General features: G+C 38.6%; 1 protein-coding gene across 5 annotated transcripts in view; it reads right to left on the bottom strand.

Moving 5' to 3' along the window:
• Positions 1–723: 723 nt before the first annotated feature.
• Positions 724–21,342, bottom strand: part of LOC133633853 (voltage-dependent T-type calcium channel subunit alpha-1H-like) — a 160,403-nt gene continuing 139,784 nt past the window's right edge. The window contains exons 28-37 of one of the 5 annotated variants that reach the window (XM_062026598.1): positions 18,922–19,073; positions 18,743–18,852; positions 18,533–18,666; positions 18,398–18,468; positions 17,158–17,236; positions 13,761–13,882; positions 11,198–11,470; positions 10,945–11,095; positions 6,130–6,668; positions 724–3,058 (exon numbers count right to left, since the gene is read on the bottom strand). In XM_062026598.1, the coding sequence (XP_061882582.1) occupies positions 2,495–3,058; positions 6,130–6,668; positions 10,945–11,095; positions 11,198–11,470; positions 13,761–13,882; positions 17,158–17,236; positions 18,398–18,468; positions 18,533–18,666; positions 18,743–18,852; positions 18,922–19,073 (2,195 nt within the window). In that variant the 3' untranslated portion in view covers positions 724–2,494. Of the gene's footprint in view, positions 3,059–6,129; positions 6,669–10,944; positions 11,096–11,197; positions 11,471–13,760; positions 13,883–17,157; positions 17,237–18,397; positions 18,469–18,532; positions 18,667–18,742; positions 18,853–18,921; positions 19,074–21,342 lie in introns of those variants that run through there. The other 4 variants (XM_062026599.1, XR_009821842.1, XR_009821843.1 and 1 more) reach the window with 4 other exon arrangements.

Below are 21,342 nucleotides of genomic sequence, written 5' to 3'. Positions count from 1 at the left end.
AGATAGTCCTTTTTCGGGTAGTCTGGGACCTTCCGGACTGTCAGTCACGTCGCATGATAAATAATATGATATTATAATTATAGGTCCCAACATATTTTGGGGTCTGTTGGTTCCTCTTACAGTCTGAGCCATCCTCTTTGGCGGTGCCACAAACCATGAACAGAACTGAACTTCCCCTAACAACTAGAAATGCTAGCCTAACCCAAACCTTAATACCAACTTTTACCCGAGAAACGCTAACTCGACCTTAACCAAACCCCGACTACAAACCCTAGACCAAAACCAAAAACCCAACCCCAAACCTAACTCTTAACCAAGCCAAACCCTAGAATGCTAACTTGACCCTAATCCTAAACACATCCCAATTACAAACACTGACAATAGACCAAACCCTAATACCCAACCCCAAAACTAACTCTTAACCAACCCGAACCCTAGAATGCTAACTTGATCTCAAACCTAACTAAACCCCAACTCCAAACCAAACACTGACACTGAACCATCCCCAAACCAGAACCCTAATTCTTACCCACCCTTATCCTAGAATGCTAATTTAAACCTAACACTTACCAAACCCCTGCCCCAAGCCCAACTCTAACCAATCTCAAAACCAGAACCCTAACTCCTGCCCACCCTTACCCGAGAATGCTAATTTGACCCTAACACTAACCACACCCCTAGCCCAAACCCAACTCTAACCCACCCCCAAACTAGAACCCTAACTCTTACCCAACCCTAACCTTAAAACGCTAAATTGACTCTAACCCGAACCTGACTCTAGCTCAACCATATAACCCCAAAACACAACCCCAAACCAGAACCCCAATTCTTACCAAACAATGCTAACTTAACTCTAACCTTAACCAAAGTCAAACAAAACCTGACCCTTGCCCAAACCCTAAAACTCCACACCAAATCTCAGCCAACCGCTTACCTTATAATGCTAACTTGACCATAACCATACCCCAACTACATACCCTCATCATAGATCATACCCTCAAACCCAACTCTTACCCAACACTAGTCTTGAAATGCTAAATTGACTCCAACTACAAACCCTGACCCTAGCCTAAACCTACAACACTAAAATCCAACCCCAAATCTTACCCAATCCAACACAAGTCTTGGAACGCTTAATTGACTTCAACTACAAACCCTGACCATAGCCTAAACCTACAACCCTAAAAATCCAACCCCAAATCTTACCACACCCTTACCCTAGAGCGCTAACTTGACCCCTAACCAGGGTAAGACAATTCTGCCTAAGGGCCTAATCCATCCAAGGACTACCTTGGATGGCTACCTACTCAGTTACCTCCCTGCTTGGCACTCAGCATCAAGGGTTGGAATTGGGGGTTGAATCACCAAAAATGATTCCCGGGCGCAGCCACCGCTGCTGCTCACTGCTCCCCTCACCTCCTAGGAGGTGAACAAGGGGATGGGTCAAATGCAGAAGACAAATTTCACCACATCTAGTGTGTGTGTGACAATCATTGGTACTTTAACTTAACTTACCTTTAACTTTAACCTTTACCCCAACTCTAACCAAACCACTACACCAACTCCAAACTAAACTTTTACACTGAACCATCCCCAAATCAGGACCCTAAATCGTACCCACCCTTATCCTAGAATGCTAACTTAAACCTAACACTAACCAAACCCTTTCCTCAAACCCAACTCTAACCAATCTCAAACCAGAACCCTAACTCTTGCCCACCCTTACCAGAGAATGTTAATTTGACCCTAACCCTAACCAAACCCCTACCCCAAAACCAACTCTAACCCATCCCCAAACCAGAACCCTAACTCTTACCCAACCCTAACCTTAGAACGCTAAATTGTCTTTAACCCTAACCAAACCCCTACTACAAACTGTGAATCTAGTCCAACCCTACAACCTTAAAACTCAACTCCTACCCAACACTAGTCTTGGAACGCTAAATTGACTGCAACCACAAACCATGACCTTAGCCTAAACCTACAACCCTAAAATCCAACCACAAATCTTACCCAACCCTTACCCAAGAGTGCTAACTCGACCCTAACCAGGGTAACACAATTCTGTTTAAGGGTCTAATTCATCCAAGGGCAACCTTGACCTCAACCCTAACCTAACCTCAAACAGGAACCCCTAAAACAACCCCACTAGCCCAAAAACCATAGACCCTTTTTACACTTATCCAAGTTCACTGCTAGTTTTGGAGTTTGGACTGTACTTTAGTGGTAGTTTTTAGAGACTGGGCACAGCTGTCAGCTCTCAGAAGGACGCGGGGGACGTGTGGATGTGGACTTTCAGGCACTCAGACCGAGGCTTTTGAGGTGAGAGGACAAGAACGAAGGAAGGGGCGAGGACGTCTCTAAATGTGTGCATCCGCTGTGCAAAAAGCTGCACTGGGGAAGAAGGGGAGGAGTCTCGACACATTCACGCCAGGACAAGGCAGGGGGCGTGGCCTTAAAACAGGAAGTAGTCCGAGTCTTTTGGTGTGCTTTTTCAGTCGTCCATAGAGTTCGACTCGGCGTGGTGAGGAGGAACGGTCGAGGCGTCAAACGACAAAGTTCGCCTCCTGAGCTCCACGCTGCTGTCCATCAGCTGGGTCGCCGTGGCGACAGGCTCCTCCCCCGGAGGCGGGCTCATCCGCTCCTTCCTGTTCCTGCCCGACACGGGAGACACCGATTGGCTGAGGTGTCTGCTCATGTGAAAAAGTTGCGTGTGAGCCGAGGTGTTGATGCTGCGGACTTCCTCGTCAGCATCGTCCGGCTGGGGGCCCGCGTCGGACCTGGGGGCCGGCGAGGGGGAGTCCCCGCCGGGCACCTGGAGGCCGGCGACCGTGTCTGATTCCGACACGGGTCTGTGTTCCGGTCCCGTTCCGGTGTCGGCGTGACCGCGACTCCTGCAGGAGATGACCCTCTGAGGCTGGGCGCACTTCAACGTGTGGACGCTGGACGAGCGCTGGCGGGGTGGTGTGGAAGAGGCGGCGGCGGGCGCGGGCGGGTCGGCGTCCGCCACGTTGTCCGCCGAGCCGCTCTGGTCCAGAGAGTCAGCGTGCACGGCCTCCTGCGCGCGCAAAAGACCAGGAATTCATTAGAAGGACGCCGACAGTTTGATGCTGAACCAGCCTTGAGAGAACTTTTGTTGACTTGCAATTTCTCCTCCAACCACTAGGTGCTAAACCACACTGACAATAAAAGTGGTCCAACACCACACAAGTGACAGAACATTCAAGTTCTGGATACCTGGAGCGGGTTTCGAACACGCACAAAATAAAAAAGTAACACATTTATTTCATTATTTTTTTCAATTGAATTCATTATTTAACGATTCAATTGAATATTTCATGATATAATTGTTGAAATAATTGGCGATTTGATCATTTATTTATTTATTTATTAGATGCACTTGTGTGTCCGAGCTTGGTGACTTTATTTTATCCTCAAAGTCAGTGGGCGGATCCCATCACCTGATTGGCTAATGTAAAAGCACATTTAATGAAATAGTTTAACGTGTATTTAAGTATGTAATCATTTCATTAACAATTGATTACAATGTTTTATTTTTTATTTGTATTTTTATTTATTTCAAGATTTAATTAATATTTTCAGGATTTAATTGTATAATAATTTAGTTAATTATCGATTAAATTATTTCATTATTCAATAAATTTTTTTATGATTTATATTTCAAGATTTAATGAATATTTTCAGGATTTATTAATTTATTTAATAATTTTGTTAATAACATATTTCATGTTTTAATGAATGATGACGTGTTTTATTATTCATTTCAAGATTGAATAAATTATTTCACGATTGCATCCATTATTGAAATTAATGAATGTAAAAGAACATTTAAATTGTATAATCATTTAGTTAATTATTGATTTCATTATTTCATTATTCAATTAATTTTTTAATGATTTTAATTAATTATTTTGGGATTTGATTAATTATTTCAATTTATTTAACAATTTTGGCAACAACCTATTTCATTATTTCATGGTTTAATGAATGATGTCGGGTTTTATTATTCATTTCAAGATTTAATTAATTATTCCATGATTGTATTCATTATTGAAATTAATTCATGTAATTAATTGTATAATAATTTAGTTAATTATCGATTTAATTACTTCTTTATTCAATTAATTTTTTTCATGATTTATATTTCAAGATTTAATGAATATTTTCAGGATTCATTAATTTATTTAATAATTTTGGTAATAACATATTTCATGTTTTTATGAATGATGACGTGTTTTATTATTCATTTCAAGATTGAATAAATTATTTTACGATTGCATCCATTATTGAAATTAATGAAAGTAAAAGAACATTTAAATTATATAATAATTTAGTTAATAATTGATTTCATTATGCAATTAATTTTTTAATGATTCATTATTTTGGGATTTGATTAATTATTTCAATTTATTTAACAATTTTGGCAACAACCTATTTCATTATTTCATAGTTTAATGAATGATGTCGTGTTTTATTATTCATTTCAAGATTTAATTAATTATTTCCTGATTGCATTCATTATTGAAATTAATTCATGTAATTAATTGTATAATAATTTAGTTAATTATCAATTTAATTATTTCATTATTCAATTAAAAAAAATATGATTTTAATTCATTATTTTAGAATTTTATCAATTATTTTTAATACATTTTAGTACAGTTAATTATTTAATTAGTTATTTCGTAATTGAGTTAAGTATTGATGACATTATTTAATGATGTCATTACTTTTTTCACAATTTAAATCATTATTTAATTATTTGAATAATTATATCATGATTGAATAAATTATTTAATTATTCCATGAACCTGTGTGTCGGCACTTTATGAATGCATTTTGTCCGTCAAACTCAAAGACCAGTGGGCGGAGCCTAACACCCGATTGGTTATCCGTTGTCATTTTCATGACCAAATTGGAAGGTGTTGAAATGGCGTGTAAAATCATTCATGCTAATCAGTAGCCATGCTACTATTTGCATTTAGCAAGCGCATTTTGGAAAAGTGGCACCTTACTCGAGCAACAAAGGTATCAAAGTATGTGAAGTGATAGTAGTACTGACGGTAAAAGTACTACATTTCCTAATCACTAACATTTATTTCAGTTTTTGTGATATTGAATGAATTAAATAAAAAATTAAATAAAATAAAATGTAAAAGCACACCTGTTTCCGCAGCTGTCTGCTAGCGTTGCTAATCTTGCATGACGTTAAAATCTAATGTTAGCATTTAGCTTGCAGCAAGATGTTAAAATGTAATGTTAACATGTAGCTCGCATAGCTATGCTAGTGTTGCTAACCGAGCATATTGTTGAAGTGTCAGTTTAGCATGTGGTTCAGATAGCTATGCTAATTTTCTTAACCTAGCATGATGTTAACATGTAGCACGCATAGCTATGCTAGGGTTGCTTATCTAGCATGACGTTAAAATACAATGTTAGCATTTAGCTTGCAACAAGATGTTGAAATGTTATGTTAGCATGTAACTCGCATAGCTATGCTAGTGTTGCTAAGCGAGCATATGTTAAAGTGTCAGTTTAGCATGTCGTTCAGATAGCTATGCTAATTTTGTTAACCTAGCATGATGTTAAATTGTAATATTAACATGTAGCTCACATAGCTATGCTAGGGTTGCTAATCTAGCATGATGTTAAAATACAATGTTAGCATTTAGCTTGCAACAAGATGTTGAAATGTATAATAACATGTAGCTCGCATAGCTATGCTAGTGTTGTTAACCGAGCATATTGTAAAAAGTGTCAGTTTAGCATGTCGTTCAGATAGCTATGTTAATTTTGTTAACCTAGCATGATGTTAAAATGTGATGTTAACATGTAGCTCCCATAGCTATGCCAGTGATATTAAGGTGTCATATTTGCATGTAGCTCACATAGCTAAGCTAATTTTGCTAACATAGCATGATGTTAAAATGCCATGTTAGCATGTAGCTCGCATAGCTATGCTAGTGTTGCTCACCTTAAAGTGTCAGTTTAGCATATTGATCATATACTGTAGCTATGCTAACTTTGCTAGCCTAGCATGATGTCATAATGTAATGTCAGCATGTAGCTCGCATAGCTATGCTCGTGTGAAAAAATGTAAAAGCACACCTGTCTCCGCAGCTGTCTGCTAGCGGTGCGGAACGAAGCGGGTCTCTTGAGGACAGAACTGTCTGGAACGTAGGAGGGGCTCAGCTTGTTCCGGTCCAGACTCTCCTCAGGACTGAGCCAGTGACAGCGCCCCCTGCTGGCCGCGTGCAGAGGACTGAGGCCGAGGGACGGGTGTCTGTCCACGCTGTAGCCCGACACCAGCTTGGATCGCTCCTGCTCGCCGTCCGGCCTGTAGCCGTCCATGCTGTGGGCGGAGCTCAGTCTGTGTACGCGCGACGCCCGGGCGGGGCTGAGCTGGCCTCCGTCCATGCTGTGAGCCGAGTCCAGTCGCCGCCTGCTGGCGCCGCGGCAGGCCTCCGCGCCCTCCGACGGGCCGGCTTGCTGGGGGGAGTAGCGGTCCATGCTCTGGGAGCTGCTCAGGCGGATCATGGGCCGGGTGACGCGGCCCGACCCCAAGCAGGCGTGGCTGAAGGCGGGCAGCGCTCCTGGCACCTGCAGGAGGGAGCCGCCCCCGCTGGAAGCTAGTGACGACACGGAGCCTAGAAAAGGAAGGGAAACTTTTTTACGAGTGGGGAAACTTTGCTTTGATCAGAAAAATAACATAAAAATCCGCAGCTTATTCCAAAATGAATGTGTGTCTGTCTCCTATGTAATTGCGCTCTGGAATAATGTTGTGAATGACATCTGCTGGGTCAAAACGTGGTCCCTTCCTATTTACTTACCAACGACTGTGATGGTTAGATACAAGAAGGACATTGATGTTACCTGCACCTTATGTAACATGCATGTTGCACCTTATGTTACCTGCACCTTATGTAACATGCATCCAGAGACTGTTTACCACCTGTTTTGGACTTGTGAAAGCACTCCATCACTATGGCAGGGCATCTGTTGCTTCATCCTGGACAATATTCATGACAAATTTGTACTTTGTTTTAAAGATGTGATATTTGGATTTACAGTATGAAAAAAAATTTGAAAAGGAATTTTACTTTTGCAACCTCATTATACTGTTGGCTAAGTTTTATATTCATAAATGTAAGTTTCTCAATACCCGACCTGTTTTTTGCGCCTTTAAAAAAGATTTAGAACTCTACATTAAAACACTCTCTATCTCTAACAACCAAAAAGCTGTGAAAACGATGATGCTGTGTTCCAAATTTAAGTTATTTACTGAAATTGAGTGAGCCTATGGCTTTGCACTTTGTTTATTTTATATATATATATATATATATATATATATATATATATATATATATGTGAATTATATTTATATAGCGCTTTTCTCTAGTGACTATATATATATTTTGCATTCTATTTTAGTTACTTTGAATTTACAACCCCCTGGCGCTGTTCTGTACTGTTTTTGTACTTATTTTTATTATTGTTTCTCGACTGTTTGTAAATGTTGAAATTTAAAAATAAAGGTTTAAAAAAAAAAAATTTTTAAAAAGGGATTACTCCCTATATGTGTATTCATATATGTGTATGTGTGTATATATATATATATATACACACATACACATGTATGTATGTGTGTATATATATATATATATACACACATACACATATATGAATACACATATAGGGAGTAATCCCTTTTTAAAAAATTTTTTTTTTTAAACCTTTATTTTTAAATTTCAACATTTACAAACAGTCGAGAAACAATAATAAAAATAAGTACAAAAACAGTACAGAACAGCGCCAGGGGGTTGTAAATTCAAAGTAACTAAAATAGAATGCAAAATATATATATAGTCACTAGAGAAAAGCGCTATATAAATATATATATATATACATATATATATATATACATATATATATATATATATATATATATATATATATATATATATATATATATATATATATATATATATATATATATATATATATATATATATATATATATGTATCTGTTTATATTTTATTTTATTTCTGATTATTATTATTATTAATGTATTAGTAATTTTTTTTTTTTCTGTTTATTTAATCGATGTATTTGTAGATATTACTTTGTTTTTTTTGTTGTTTCTTTCTTTTTTTGGGGGGGGTGGTATGGGTGGGATACAAACAAAAATATTTTGACATTTAGGGCAGACAATAGATGTATGATTTATGTGAATATGATGTAATGGATAGGAATGTCTGATGCTAGATGTCGATAAAAATAAATAAATAAATAAAATAAAATAAATAATTATAATTATTATTTTTTACGAGTACCGTGAATCTGCTAATGTGAAAACTTGACTTTTTAAAGACATTCTAAGATGATTATGTGGCCTTAAAAAACATGTTTGTGAGTGAAAATGTTGGGGGAAAAAAATCATCTTCCTCACTTGTTTGCTCCGCTTTTGAAGACGTTTGATCATTTTGTTACCATGATGTTAAAAATGTATTGTTAGCTTGTAGCTCACATAGTTATGCTAATAAACATCTTATAAGTGATTGATTGAGACTTTTATTGGAAGATTGCACAGTACAGTACATATTCCGTACAATTGACCACTAAATGGTAACACCCGAACAGTGTTGGGTTAGTTACTGAAAACCAGTAACTAGTTACAGTTACTAGTTACTTTATTTCAAAAGTAACTCAGTTACTAACTCAGTTACTTAAGTAAGTACTGCGTTACTGTGAAAAGTAACTATTTAGTTACTTATTTTTTTTAAGGCTCCCATTAATGCCCTTTTAGCCTTCATTTCAGTACTGTTATTGCACTGGAGAATAATACAATGTGTTGATCAACTTGACATGCATTTGCATCACTGAACTCTGCTAAGCAATGTGGTCTACATACAACACACAAACAATGTGGTCTACATACAACACACAAAGACAAAGATATGTTTCAATGGGCCAATTTATTTCAGGCCAGAACAAATTGCAAAAACTATTTTAAATAGCTGCAACATAATGGCACTTTAACTTTAAGTAGATAGGATCTTTGATCCAAGACACAACTTACATTTAACTAAAATGTTTTCTTTGTGCTCGACAAAAGAAAAGTACTGAGAATGTCTCCATGTTAAGAAACTCGACTTCTGGCTTCGCCATGATGTCTTGTTAGTTGTTATGAGAGTAGCGTGTGTGTGTGTGTGTGTGTGGCCCTTTAAGATATGACAGCTTGTGAGGTGAGTGACGTCAGTAAGTGAGTGGGCGAGAGAGGTGAGCGAGTGGCAACAGTGAGTGCGTGCAGGTGATCTAGCTTGGTGGATGGCTGTGTCCAATAAAGTTACAAAGTTGCAACAAACCGCCGGCCTCGTCATTCACCCTCAGCTGTAGAGACCCACTTCCGGGTAAAGTGAAGGTTGTTAGCCCCGATGTACATAGGCCCTGGAGGAACGTCTCCCCTGCGCCCCTCAACTACAGTCTGGGAGCCGCCCCCACCCACACAAAGCACGCCTTTTCTTTTCCTTGTGACACAGAAGGACGACACCGCAACGCTCCAATAAAACACACTCAGATCTTCTGTTTCTAGCCGATACTACATAAAAAATAACATAAAATAACGCAGTAACACATCATGTAGTAACGGTAACTGAGTTACTGAATATAAAAAATAATGCGTTAGATTACTAGTTACCGTCAAAAATAACGGCGTTACAGTTAGTCCCAACACTGCACCCGAATAAGTTTTTCAACATGTTTAAGTCGGGGTCCACGTTAATCAATTCATGGTACAAATATATACTATCAGCATAATACAGTCGTCACACAAGTTAATCCTCAGAGTATATACATTGAATTATTTACATTATTTACAATCCGGGGGGTGGGATGTGGAGGGGTTTGGGGCGGGGGGGTTAGGTTTGGTTGTTAACAGCACTTCAGTCAACAACAATTGCATCATCAGAGAAATGGACATTGAAACAGTGTAGGTCTGACTTGATAGGATATGTACAGCGAGCAGCGAACATAGTGAGCTCAGAAAGCATAAGAACAAGTATATACCTTTGATTATTTACATTTGATTAATTACAATCCGGGGAGGTGGGATGTGGTGGGGGGAGGATGTTAGTTTAGGGTTGTAGTTGCCTGGAGGTGTTCTTTTAGTGCGGTTTTGAAGGAGGATAGAGATGCACTTTCTTTTACACATGTTGGGAGTGCATTCCATATTGATGTGGCATAGAAGGAGAATGAGTTAAGACCTTTGTTAGATCGGAATCTGGGTTTAACGTGGTTAGTGGAGCTCCCCCTGGTGTTGTGGTTATGGCGGTAAGGAAGTAGTTTGACATGTACATCGGTATCAGGGAGGTGTAATGGATTTTATAGACTAGGCTCAGTGCAAGTTGTTTTACTCTGTCCTCCACCCTGAGCCAGCCCACTTTGGAGAAGTGGGTAGGAGTGAGGTGGGATCTGGGGTGGAGGTCTAGAAGTAACCTGACTAGCTTGTTCTGGGATGTTTGGAGTCTAGATTTGAGGGTTTTGGAGGTGCTAGGGTACCAGGAGGTGCATGCGTAATCGAAAAAGGGTTGGACGAGAGTTCCCGCTAGAATCTTCATGGTGCTTTTGTTGACCAGAGAGGAGATTCTGTAGAGAAATCTCGTTCGTTGGTTGACCTTTTTGATTACCTTGGTTGCCATTTTATCACAGGAAAGATTAGAATGGAACCTAGGTAGGTGACCTCATCTTTCCTGGTGATAACAAAGTCACTGACTTTCTTCAGATTGATTTGGGACCCAAATAGGATGGATTCCGTTTGAACTAAGTGTATGGATAGTTTATTGTCAGCGAGCCTAATTGTGCGTCATGTGACACATTTTAAAAAATGGATAAATAGCAAAACATATTTATTGGCCAGTGCAAACCTGAGTAGCTGTAGGCTGTGTAGCTTTCCACGCCAACAGGAGGAAATGGAGGACATCTGAGCGGCTGGGTGTAGCTGTCACTAGGCAATGACAGCATGCGACCGATGCTCAGCAGGTTTCCACGGCAACGGCCCTCTTCCTCCACCTGCACCTGCAGCGTGAGATCCGCCATCATTACCATCATCATCATCTTTTTTTTTTACACATGACAGACCGTCGAAAAAGCAAACTTTTTATTTTTATTTTTTTCAACCTGGGCAGGTGCGTCCCCGTTGTTGCCAGCGTCTCCGCCCAGCGACACGGTGCTGCTCCTCCTGTTGGCCTCCTCGCGCTCCCGCCTCTCCTCCATCTCTTCCAGCGCCGCCTCCTTGTTGCTGTCCTCCAGGTGCTTCATGAGGACGGCCACCACCACGTTGACCAGCACAAACTGAGCCGTCAGCACGAAGGTGACGAAGTAGACGGGCGAGATCAGCGGCAGGTAGGTGAGGCAGTGGCGGTCCTCGGGGCGGCACTCCCGCAGGGTGTCCTTGAAGGCATCACAAGGTGCCCATGTTTACAATGCTTGTCAATACCTCACATGCAGTAATAGGACATTGAATAATAACAAGGCCCCAGCAGTATAGTTTATTCAATACAAATTGTTATATATTTACACCCCAATAATTCACTTAATTGGTTATTTAACAAAACATTAATAATAATAATAGATTTTATTTGTAAAAAGCACTTTACATTGAGCAAACAACCTCAAAGTGCTACAGCCTATCAAAATAAAAAGATAATAAAAAATAAATAAAAATAAAAACTAGAACAGCCAAATAGCTAAAACTAGTATGCATATATCTAAAAAAAAAAGGCCTTTCCAAAAAGAAGGGTTTTTAAGCCTTTTTTAAAAGCATCCACAGTCTGTGGTGGCCTCAGGTGGTCAGGGAGAGCGTTCCACAGATTGGGAGCGGCGGCGCAAAAAGCCCGGTCTCCCATTGGACTTAGATTTAAATAGATTTTTACTCAAATAACAATAACGCAGTATAATAATAATAATAATAATAATATTTGTATTTAAATAATTACATTTAAATGTAATATAACTTAAAAATAATATTTAATATTATATTTATAACATTAATAATAATGTTAGCATTTAGCTCGCATAGCTGTGGTAGGGTTCTGAACTTACAGTATGTTAAAAGGTAATGCTAACATGTAGCTCACGTAGCTATGGTAATTTTGCCGACCTATCTTGACGTTAAAGTTTGATGTTAACATGTAGCTCGCATAGCTATGTTAGCGTTGCTAATCTAGCGTGACATTAAAATATAATGTTAGCGTTCGGCTTGGAAGAAGATGTTAAAATGTAATGTTAGCATGTAGCTCGCATAGCTATGCTAGTATTGCCAACTGAGCATATGTTAAAGTGTCAGTTTAGCATGTCGTTCAGATAGCTATGTTAATTTTGTTAACCTAGCATGATGTTAAAATGTAATGTTAACATGTAGCTCGTATAGCTATGCTAGTATTGCTAAACGAGCATACATTAAAGTGTCAGTTTAGCATGTCGTTTAGATAGCTATGCTAATTTTGTTAACCTAGCATGATGTTAAAATGGGATCTTAACATGTAGCTTGCGTAGCTATGCTACTGTTGCTAATCTAGCATGACGTTAAAATATAATGTTAGCATTTGGCTTGCAACAAGGTGTCAAAATGTAATGTTAACATGTAGCTTGCATAGCTATGCTAGTGTTGCTAACCGAGCATATGTTAAGTGTCAGTTTAGCATGTTGTCTAGATAGCTATGCTAATTGTGTTAACCTAGCATGATGTTAAAATGTAATGTTAAAATGTAGCTCACATAGCTATGCTAGTATGTTAACCGAGCATATTGTTAAAAGTGTCAGTTTAGCATGTCGTTCAGATAGCTATGATAATTTTGTTAACCTAGCATGATGTTAAAATGTAATGTTAACATGTAGCTCGCGTAGCTATGCCAGTGTTACTAATCGGGCGTGATATTAAGGCGTCATATTTCCATGTAGCTCACATAGCTATGCTAATTTTGCTAACCTAGCATGACGTTAAAATGCCATGTTAGCATGAAGCTCGCATAGCTATGCTCGTATTTTTGCCTCATTCCTGTGCGAATCCTGCGAGCGACTAAAAACATCAAAGAGCGGAACTGCTCGGGACTAGCCGCAGTACGCTCAAACAACCACCAGGTGGCATCCATGAGCAGACAATAGCATCTCTTTCTTTTTCGGACTTATCCGGTCTTACTGGCTCGGTAGTGCGTTTTTTTTTTACAACTCATTATCTTATCTATATCTATTTGTATTATTTTTTATTAATAACTAGTTCAAAAACAAATACATATTTTTACAATACAATCTTTTTTGTTAACAAAACTATTACACGGCTCTTACAATGACAACATGGAAAAATAATAGCTGAAACCAACATTATTATTACATTAATTAGTTACATTTAATATTGTATTGTGTGATTCTGTGCTTAACTTAACTTCCTTTGAAGTGTTCTTGACATAATACATAAATGTCATTTTTTCCTTAGTTTCTAAGTGCTATATAAATATCATTGACTTCACTTCTATTTAATGAAGTTGTTTAAAAGCATGCACTACCAGCATCCACCCACAGGGGGAGTCATGGCTGGACGAAAGACCTTGAGAGTAATTGTCCGCTATTGCTTCGCGGCCGCTCTTATTCCGACAAGAGTGGCGAGCTGTCACTTAACGCGCCACCTTGTCTCGTAAAGCACACTTAGCGGCCGACAACAAAGCATCCATGTATGAGGAACAACCTTCATGATCCCGTTCCAGTTGTCCCCGGTGGACACACGGAAGAGAGTGAGGAAGGCCATGCCAAAGTTGTCGAAGGTGGCGTGGCGGCTGAGGCCCTCGCACGGGTTCTCCTCGGAACACTCTAGAACGCGGACGAGAACGCCGTTAGCAAGGTGCGCCTGGACCAGGGGTGTCCAGAGTGTGGCCCCAGGGGCCATTTGCAGGCCCCTTTTTTTTCCTTCTAAAAATAGTGTTGCAAAAAGCATAACAAGTTGAATAAAATAGCAAACAGGAGTAATGTAACCAGAAAATGTTGCAATATTTACACTAATAACACAAAGCTGCCATGTGGGCAGTTTTTTTTTACTTCAAAATTGCTCGTTGCACGTTGAAAGTAAAAATAATATATATTGATATTCGACTTATTTTTTATTTTATGAGTGTGGGCCTTTTTGGGTCTTTTAGTCTGAACGCCAAAATGTCACTGTGCAAAAAATAATTATGAATTAAAAGCAAGGTTGGTATGACTTATTTTGATATTTAAATTTCCAATTTTTTCACATCAAATATTCCACTTTGAAAATTTTTTGTTGGGGGGAAATATTGTATTTTTATTTTTTTGCCAATGTAATGTATATTTTCTGCTGGATCTACTCTCTATTTTGTGCTGCAGCTGTTACATATGCTGTAATATTGTACATGGTAATTGGGATTTGTTATATATTGTATATATTATATAAAAATATAATAGAATAGAATAATATAATATATCTGTATATATTATATACTGTATATATACACTACCGTTCAAAAGTTTAGGGTCACCCAAACAATTTTGTGGAATAGCCTTCATTTCTAAGAACAAGAATAGACTGTCGGGTTTCAGATGAAAGTTCTCTTTTTCTGGCCATTTTTAACGTTTATTTGACCCCACAAATGTGATGCTCCAGAAACTCAATCTGCTCAAAGGAAGGTCAGTTTTGTAGCTTCTGTAACGAGCTAAACTGTTTTCAGTTGAGTGAACATGATTGCACAAGGGTTTTCTAATGATCAATTAGCCTTCTGAGCCTGATCATTAGAAACCCTTGGTGCAATCCATGTTCAATCAACCTGAAATAGTTCTAATGCCTCGTTACACCGATAGCTACAAAAACCTGACATCTTTGCAGCTAGATTGAGTCTTACCGGAGCATTACAATTATAGAGGGGTAATAAACGTTTAAAGTTAGGACTAGTTTAAAGTTATCTTCATTGAAAAGTACAGTGCTTTTCCTTCAAAAATAAGGACATTTCAATGTGACCCCAAACTTTTGAACGGTAGTGTAATATTTAAATATTACATATATGTTATATATATATATATGGTACATTTTTTATCTAATTTATACCTTTTGTTTTCGCCCTCTTTTTGGGCCCTTGTGTGCATTGTCCTTTCCATCCATTGTTACTGAGCTACTATGTGGAACAATTTACCTTGTGGATCATTAAAGTTTGTCTAAGTCTACGGTAAGTCTATAAAAAACAGGATTTGTTTTGACAAAAAGGGCAAACAAAACATTAAAAAATATGTAACTTTATGTCAACGGCTAGATCGGAAGTTGATCTACAGATTTAGGTGTAAAATAAAAGAAATATTGTACAACTTATTTTTAACATTTTTATGACTGAGACCCTTTTGGGTCCCTGGGAACTTTAGTGTGATTTAAGATATTTAAGACTTTCACATCAAATATTGCACTTTGAATATTTTTGTTGAGGAAAATATTGCATAATTTTGTGTTATTTTTTAAACTGTCATAACTCAAAAAATAATAATGAATTAAAAGCAATGTTGTTATGAATTATTGGCCTATTTAAGGCTCTAATTACGTCAAATTAAATATTCTACTTTGAATATTTTGAGGGGGAAATATTGCATTTTTGTTTTTTGCCATTAAAACAGTGTTTTCTTTGAAAAAAAAAATGGTAAAAAACATTTAAAAAATGTTTAACTTTATGTCAACAGCTAGATGGGAAGTTGATCTACAGATTTAGGTGTAAAATTAAAAAATATTGTACGACTTATTTTTAACATTTTTATGACTGAGACCCTTTTAGGTCCCTGGGAACTTTAGTGTGATGGGTTTTTTTTTAAACTACCATTGTCATTGTTCAAAATATATTAATGAATTAAAACAAAAGGAAAAAGAAAGGTTGTTATGAATTGTTTATATATTTAAGGCTTTCACATCAAATATTACACTTTGAATATTTTTGTTGAGGAAAATATTGCATAATTTTGTGTTATTTTTTCAACTGTCATAACTCAACAAATAATAATGAATTAAAAGGAATGTTGTTATGAATTATTGACCTATTTAAGGCTCTAATTACATCAAATTAAATATTGTACTTTGAATATTTTGAGGGAGAAATATTGCATTTTTGTTTTTTGCCATTAAAACAGTGTTTTCTTTGAAAAAAAAAAGGGTAAAAAACATTTTAAAATGTTTTAACTTTATGTCAACGTCTGGATCGGGAGTTGATCTCCAGATTTAGGTGTAAAATTAAAAAATATTGTACGACTTTTTTTAAACATTTTTATGACTGAGACCTTTTTGGGTCCCTGGGAACTTTAGTGTGATGTTTTTTTTTTAAATACCATTGTTATTGTTCAAAATATATTAAGGAATTAAAAGAAAAGGACAAAGAAAGGTTGTTATGAATTGTTTATCTATCTAAGGCTTTCACATCAAATATTGCACTTTGAATATTTTGGTTGGGGAAAATATTGCATAATTTTGTGTTATTTTTTAAACTGCCATAACTAAAAAAAAAAGTATTAAAAGCAATGTTGTTATGAATTATTGACCTATTTAAGGCTCTAATTACGTCAAATTAAATATTTTACTTTGAATATTTTGAGGGAGAAAAATTAAATTTTAGTTTTTTGCCATTAAAAGTGTTTTTTTGAAAAAAATAAATAAAAAAAGGGTAAAAAACATTTTAAAAAAATGTTAACTTTATGTCAACGGCTAGATCTGAAGTTTATCGACAGATATTTTATTGTTTATTTCCCATTATTTTCTAACACTTTAATGACTGAGACCCTTTTGGGTATTCACCAAAATTGAGGGAGGCCCTAACGGTCCCATTAAAAATGGTATTGTTTTCAAAACGACAAATATCAAAATGGCCCTCGCGTGCTTTTATTGTTCATTGTGCGGCCCTCAGTGGAAAAAGTTTGGACACCCCTGGTGTGAAAGGAGGACGCATGTGGGAATACGACAGAGTGAAAAATGGACATAATTAATGCATAAACATGTATGCGGGTTACGCAAGCTGCTGGCTTTTCACACACGCACACACACACACATACCTACACACACAGTTTGAAACACATGCACATTCTGTACATGCATGTGCACACACACTAACCCAGTTTTCCAAAGAGCTCAACTCCCAGAGCTGCATAGATGAAGAACAGCAACATGAAGAGCAGACCCAGATTCCCCACCTAGACGGACACATATACATACACACATACATATATACAGCATGATACACACATAAAGACACACATAGAAAGAGAGAGAGACAAACGAAAAGAGGCCGCAGGCCCGCTAAGCTTTATTGATGCTCCCACTTAAGAATCCCGAAGATATCTGGAGCTCATTTGTTCTGATAACAAAGGAAGTGAGAGCGGCGGCGTGACTTCACTTCGCCTCCTTGCCGTGTTCGCCCTGATGGCCCCAATAGATGATTTACAAGCATGCTGATGAGGTCATACGCTCTTTGTTTGTTTGCTGCTGCTGCTGCTGCACGACATCTGCATAGCAACCACGCCTATGGATGCTGGAGGATTTCATGTTATGTCGAAAGTTATGTCGAAAATGAAACAAAAAAATATATAAAGTCAAAGGCTGCAATGATTAATTTGATTTGAAATTAGTTTTGATTTATATTAAGTTGCTTTGATTAAATGTTTAGTAAAAATGTATCAATTTGGGACTGCATGTAGTGCACAAACTTTTAAATAGGATGACATAGTTCCCGCACAGCTGCTGTTACGGGGTATTTTTTTGGCACTGATCAAATCTTGCCGCCAAAGGGTGGCTTCCAAATGTAATACATATTCATACTGAGCTCTTTCTAGATGCGCAATCATTGACGGCATGTCCGCAAGGCTACACTGTAAAAAAAAAAAAGTCAGTAAATTTTATTGTGAAAACCTGGCAGCTCAGTCGCCAGAAATGTACTGTAAAATCATCAGTGGTACCATTTTTTCCATTAAGAGTAATGCAATGTAAAAGAAAATGTAGATTTTGCTATAAAAAAGTAGCAGCTCAGTCATCAGACTTTTGTGGTAAAAAATAACAATAGTACTGTTTTTCACTATAGTAATTAGGCTTTTTTGCCGATATCCGATATTCTGATATTGTCCAACTCTTAATTACCGATTCCGATATCAACCGATACCGATATATACAGCTAAAGGAAAAGCTTAGCAAGGCAAAGCTTAGCTCCTTAAAACGTTATGAGTGCTCCTGTCATACGAAGGATCTTTGACGAGTGTTTTTGCAGGAAGTTCCAAAAAACCGCACAGCATGTCGAGGATCTTGGTACAGCGACCAAACGTTCCTCGGAATGCGTACGTGATGTTTTCCCTCGGCCTTACCTGAGGCAGCGCTTGCATGACCGTGTCCAGCAGCGCCCTCATCCCGGTGGCCATCTTCAGCAGCTTCAGCACTGAAACACACACAAGGCAAGCGTCAACACGCGGCTGCAGCGTTTTTCGTGGCGTGCGCCGTACCTCGTGTGATCCTCAACACTCTCATGATGCGTATGATGGTGGGGTTGATGGGCAGCGAGGCGTTCAGGTCGATTTCCTCCAGCGTGATTCCCATGATGGACAGCAGCACGATGGCCAGGTCCAGCTGGTTCCACCTGCACACGTCGGTCGGCGTCAAAGACGGCAAAGTAAAGTGGGGGGGAAAAAAGAGGTCAAAGGTCATGCGCGCACCTCTCTTTGAAAAAGCGGCGAAGGCCTAAGGCGATCAGCTTCAGGATGGCCTCGATGACGAACACCACAGTGAAGACGTAATTGCAGTACTTGAGTATGTCCACCAGGTACTGCGGAGGACGCACAGAAACACGTGTGAACGACTCGCGTCCGGGCGACGGACAGGTTGCTACGGTTACCTGAGGCTGGTTGTAGTGCTCCATGCTCATGGTGAGGAGGTTGGTGAAGATGATGATGGTGATGAAGAGGTCCAGGTAGTGGCTGGTGCACACGCTGTGGATGGACCGGCGCAGTGGCGAGTAGTCGGCGTAGTAGGGCTTCTCCAGCGCCTCTGCGGGACAAAGCGGGACCCTTTCAAGCACTCTTGTCTCATAGGACCACTAAGTAGCCAACTTAGGCGACGCCCACAAGCGCTTTATTGTGACATAATGGAGACAAATAGGAGCAGTTTTTTTTGTGTCTTTGGAGTTTCCCTGCAGAGTGATGTTTGCCTACGAACTACACATAGTAATGTGTACCTGTAAAACTTGTACAGACAATAAAAACTGAGTGTCAAAACAAAGCAGTGTGTACTAAGGTGTCCTAAAAGCAGTCCTTGGAGGAAAGTAGTTCCTCTGGGTGTGACGCAGTGTGGTAGCCATTTTTGTGGTATTCATATTTCGGTAGTCCTGCATATATTAAGTTAAATTAATTATTTGTTGCTTGATGAATACTTGGGGCTAATGCTCTACTTCGCTTTGGTGTTGCTCATTGTGGTGGTGTTTAATGGATACTTGGGCCTAATGTGCTACTGCACTTTTGGTGTTGGTCATTGTGGTTTTGGTAGTCATTTTTGTGTTATTTATATTTCTCTGGTACTGCATATATTAAGTTAAATTACTTATCTTTTGAATTAGAAAGTCATTTACATTCTGTGTCATTTACAGCACCTGTGACGAAAGCATATAGGGGTGTACAGGTGAAACTGATTGGACAAATGTCGGGTTGAGAGACTGGCGGTGAAAACATTTTTTGACCACTTCTTACGCAACACTTGAGCCTTAGATTTGTTTATAGCTTTGTATGCAGTTAAAGTTGTAAAATTGTTGTTAACCTATATGCATGGTTGGTTATGGTTTGAACCAGCTCGGTGGCCTTGTGGTTAGAGTGTCCGCCCTGAGATCGGTAGGTTGTGAGTTCAAACTCCGGCCGAGTCATACCAAAAACTATAAAAATGGGACCCATTACCTCCCTGCTTGGCACTCGGCATCAAGGGTTGGAATTGGGGGTTGAATCACCTCCTGGTACCCTAGCACCTCCAAAACCCTCAAATCTAAACTCCAAACATCTCAGAACAAGCTAGTCAGGTTACTTCTAGACCTCCACCCCAGATCCCACCTCACTCCTACCCACTTCTCTAAAGTGGGCTGGCTCAGGGTGGAGGACAGAGTTAAACAACTTGCACTGAGCCTAGTCTATAAAATCCACTACACCTCCCTGATACCGAAGTACATGTCAAACTACTTCCTTAACGTAAATGACCGCCATAACCACAACACCAGGAGGAGCTCCACTAACCACGTTAAACCCAGATTCCGAACTAACAAAGGTCTTAACTCATTCTCTTTCTATGCCACATCAATGTGGAATGCGCTCCCAACAGGTATAAAAGAAAGGGCATCTCTATCCTCCTTCAAAACCGCAATAAAAGTTCACCTCCAGGCAGCTACAACCCTAAACTAACACCCTCCCCGGATTGCTAATAATCAATTGCTAATAAATAAATATAAACAATCAAATGCAGATACTTTTTCCTATGCCTTCTGATCTCTCTCTTTGTCCACTACTTGCTGTCCATATCCTACCCCCCCCCCTCCACACTCCTGATTGTAAATAATGTAAATAATTCAATGTGATTATCTTGTGTGATGACTGTATTATGGTGATAGTATATATGATAGTATACACTACCGTTCAAAAGTTTGGGGTCACATTGAAATGTCCTTATTTTTTAAGGAAAAGCACTGTACTTTTCAATGAAGATAACTTTAAACTAGCCTTAACTTTAAAGAAATACACTCTATACATTGCTAATGTGGTAAATGACTATTCTAGCTGCAAATGTCTGGTTTTTGGTGCAATATCTACATAGGTGTATAAAGGCCCATTTCCAACAACTATCACTCCAGTGTTCTAATGGTACAATGTGTTTGCTCATTGGCTCAGAAGGCTAATTGATGATTAGAAAACCCTTGTGCAATCATGTTCACACATCTGAAAACAGTTTAGCTCGTTACAGAAGCTACAAAACTGACCTTCCTTTGAGCAGATTGAGTTTCTGGAGCATCACATTTGTGGGGTCAATTAAACGCTCAAAATGGCCAGAAAAAGAGAACTTTCATCTGAAACTCGACAGTCTATTCTTGTTCTTAGAAATGAAGGCTATTCCACAAAATTGTTTGGGTGACCCCAAACTTTTGAACGGTAGTGTATATCTGTATCATGAATCAATTTAAGTGGACCCCGACTTAAACAAGTTGAAAAACTTATTCGGGTGTTACCATTTAGTGGTCAATTGTACGGAATATGTACTTCACTGTGCAACCTACTAATAAAAGTCT

This window comes from Entelurus aequoreus, linkage group LG18 (assembly GCF_033978785.1).
Source record: "Entelurus aequoreus isolate RoL-2023_Sb linkage group LG18, RoL_Eaeq_v1.1, whole genome shotgun sequence".
NCBI classification, from domain to species: domain Eukaryota; kingdom Metazoa; phylum Chordata; class Actinopteri; order Syngnathiformes; family Syngnathidae; genus Entelurus; species Entelurus aequoreus.
The sequence above is the reverse complement of the archived record's forward strand: the minus strand, read 5'-3'. Positions and strand labels throughout refer to the sequence as shown.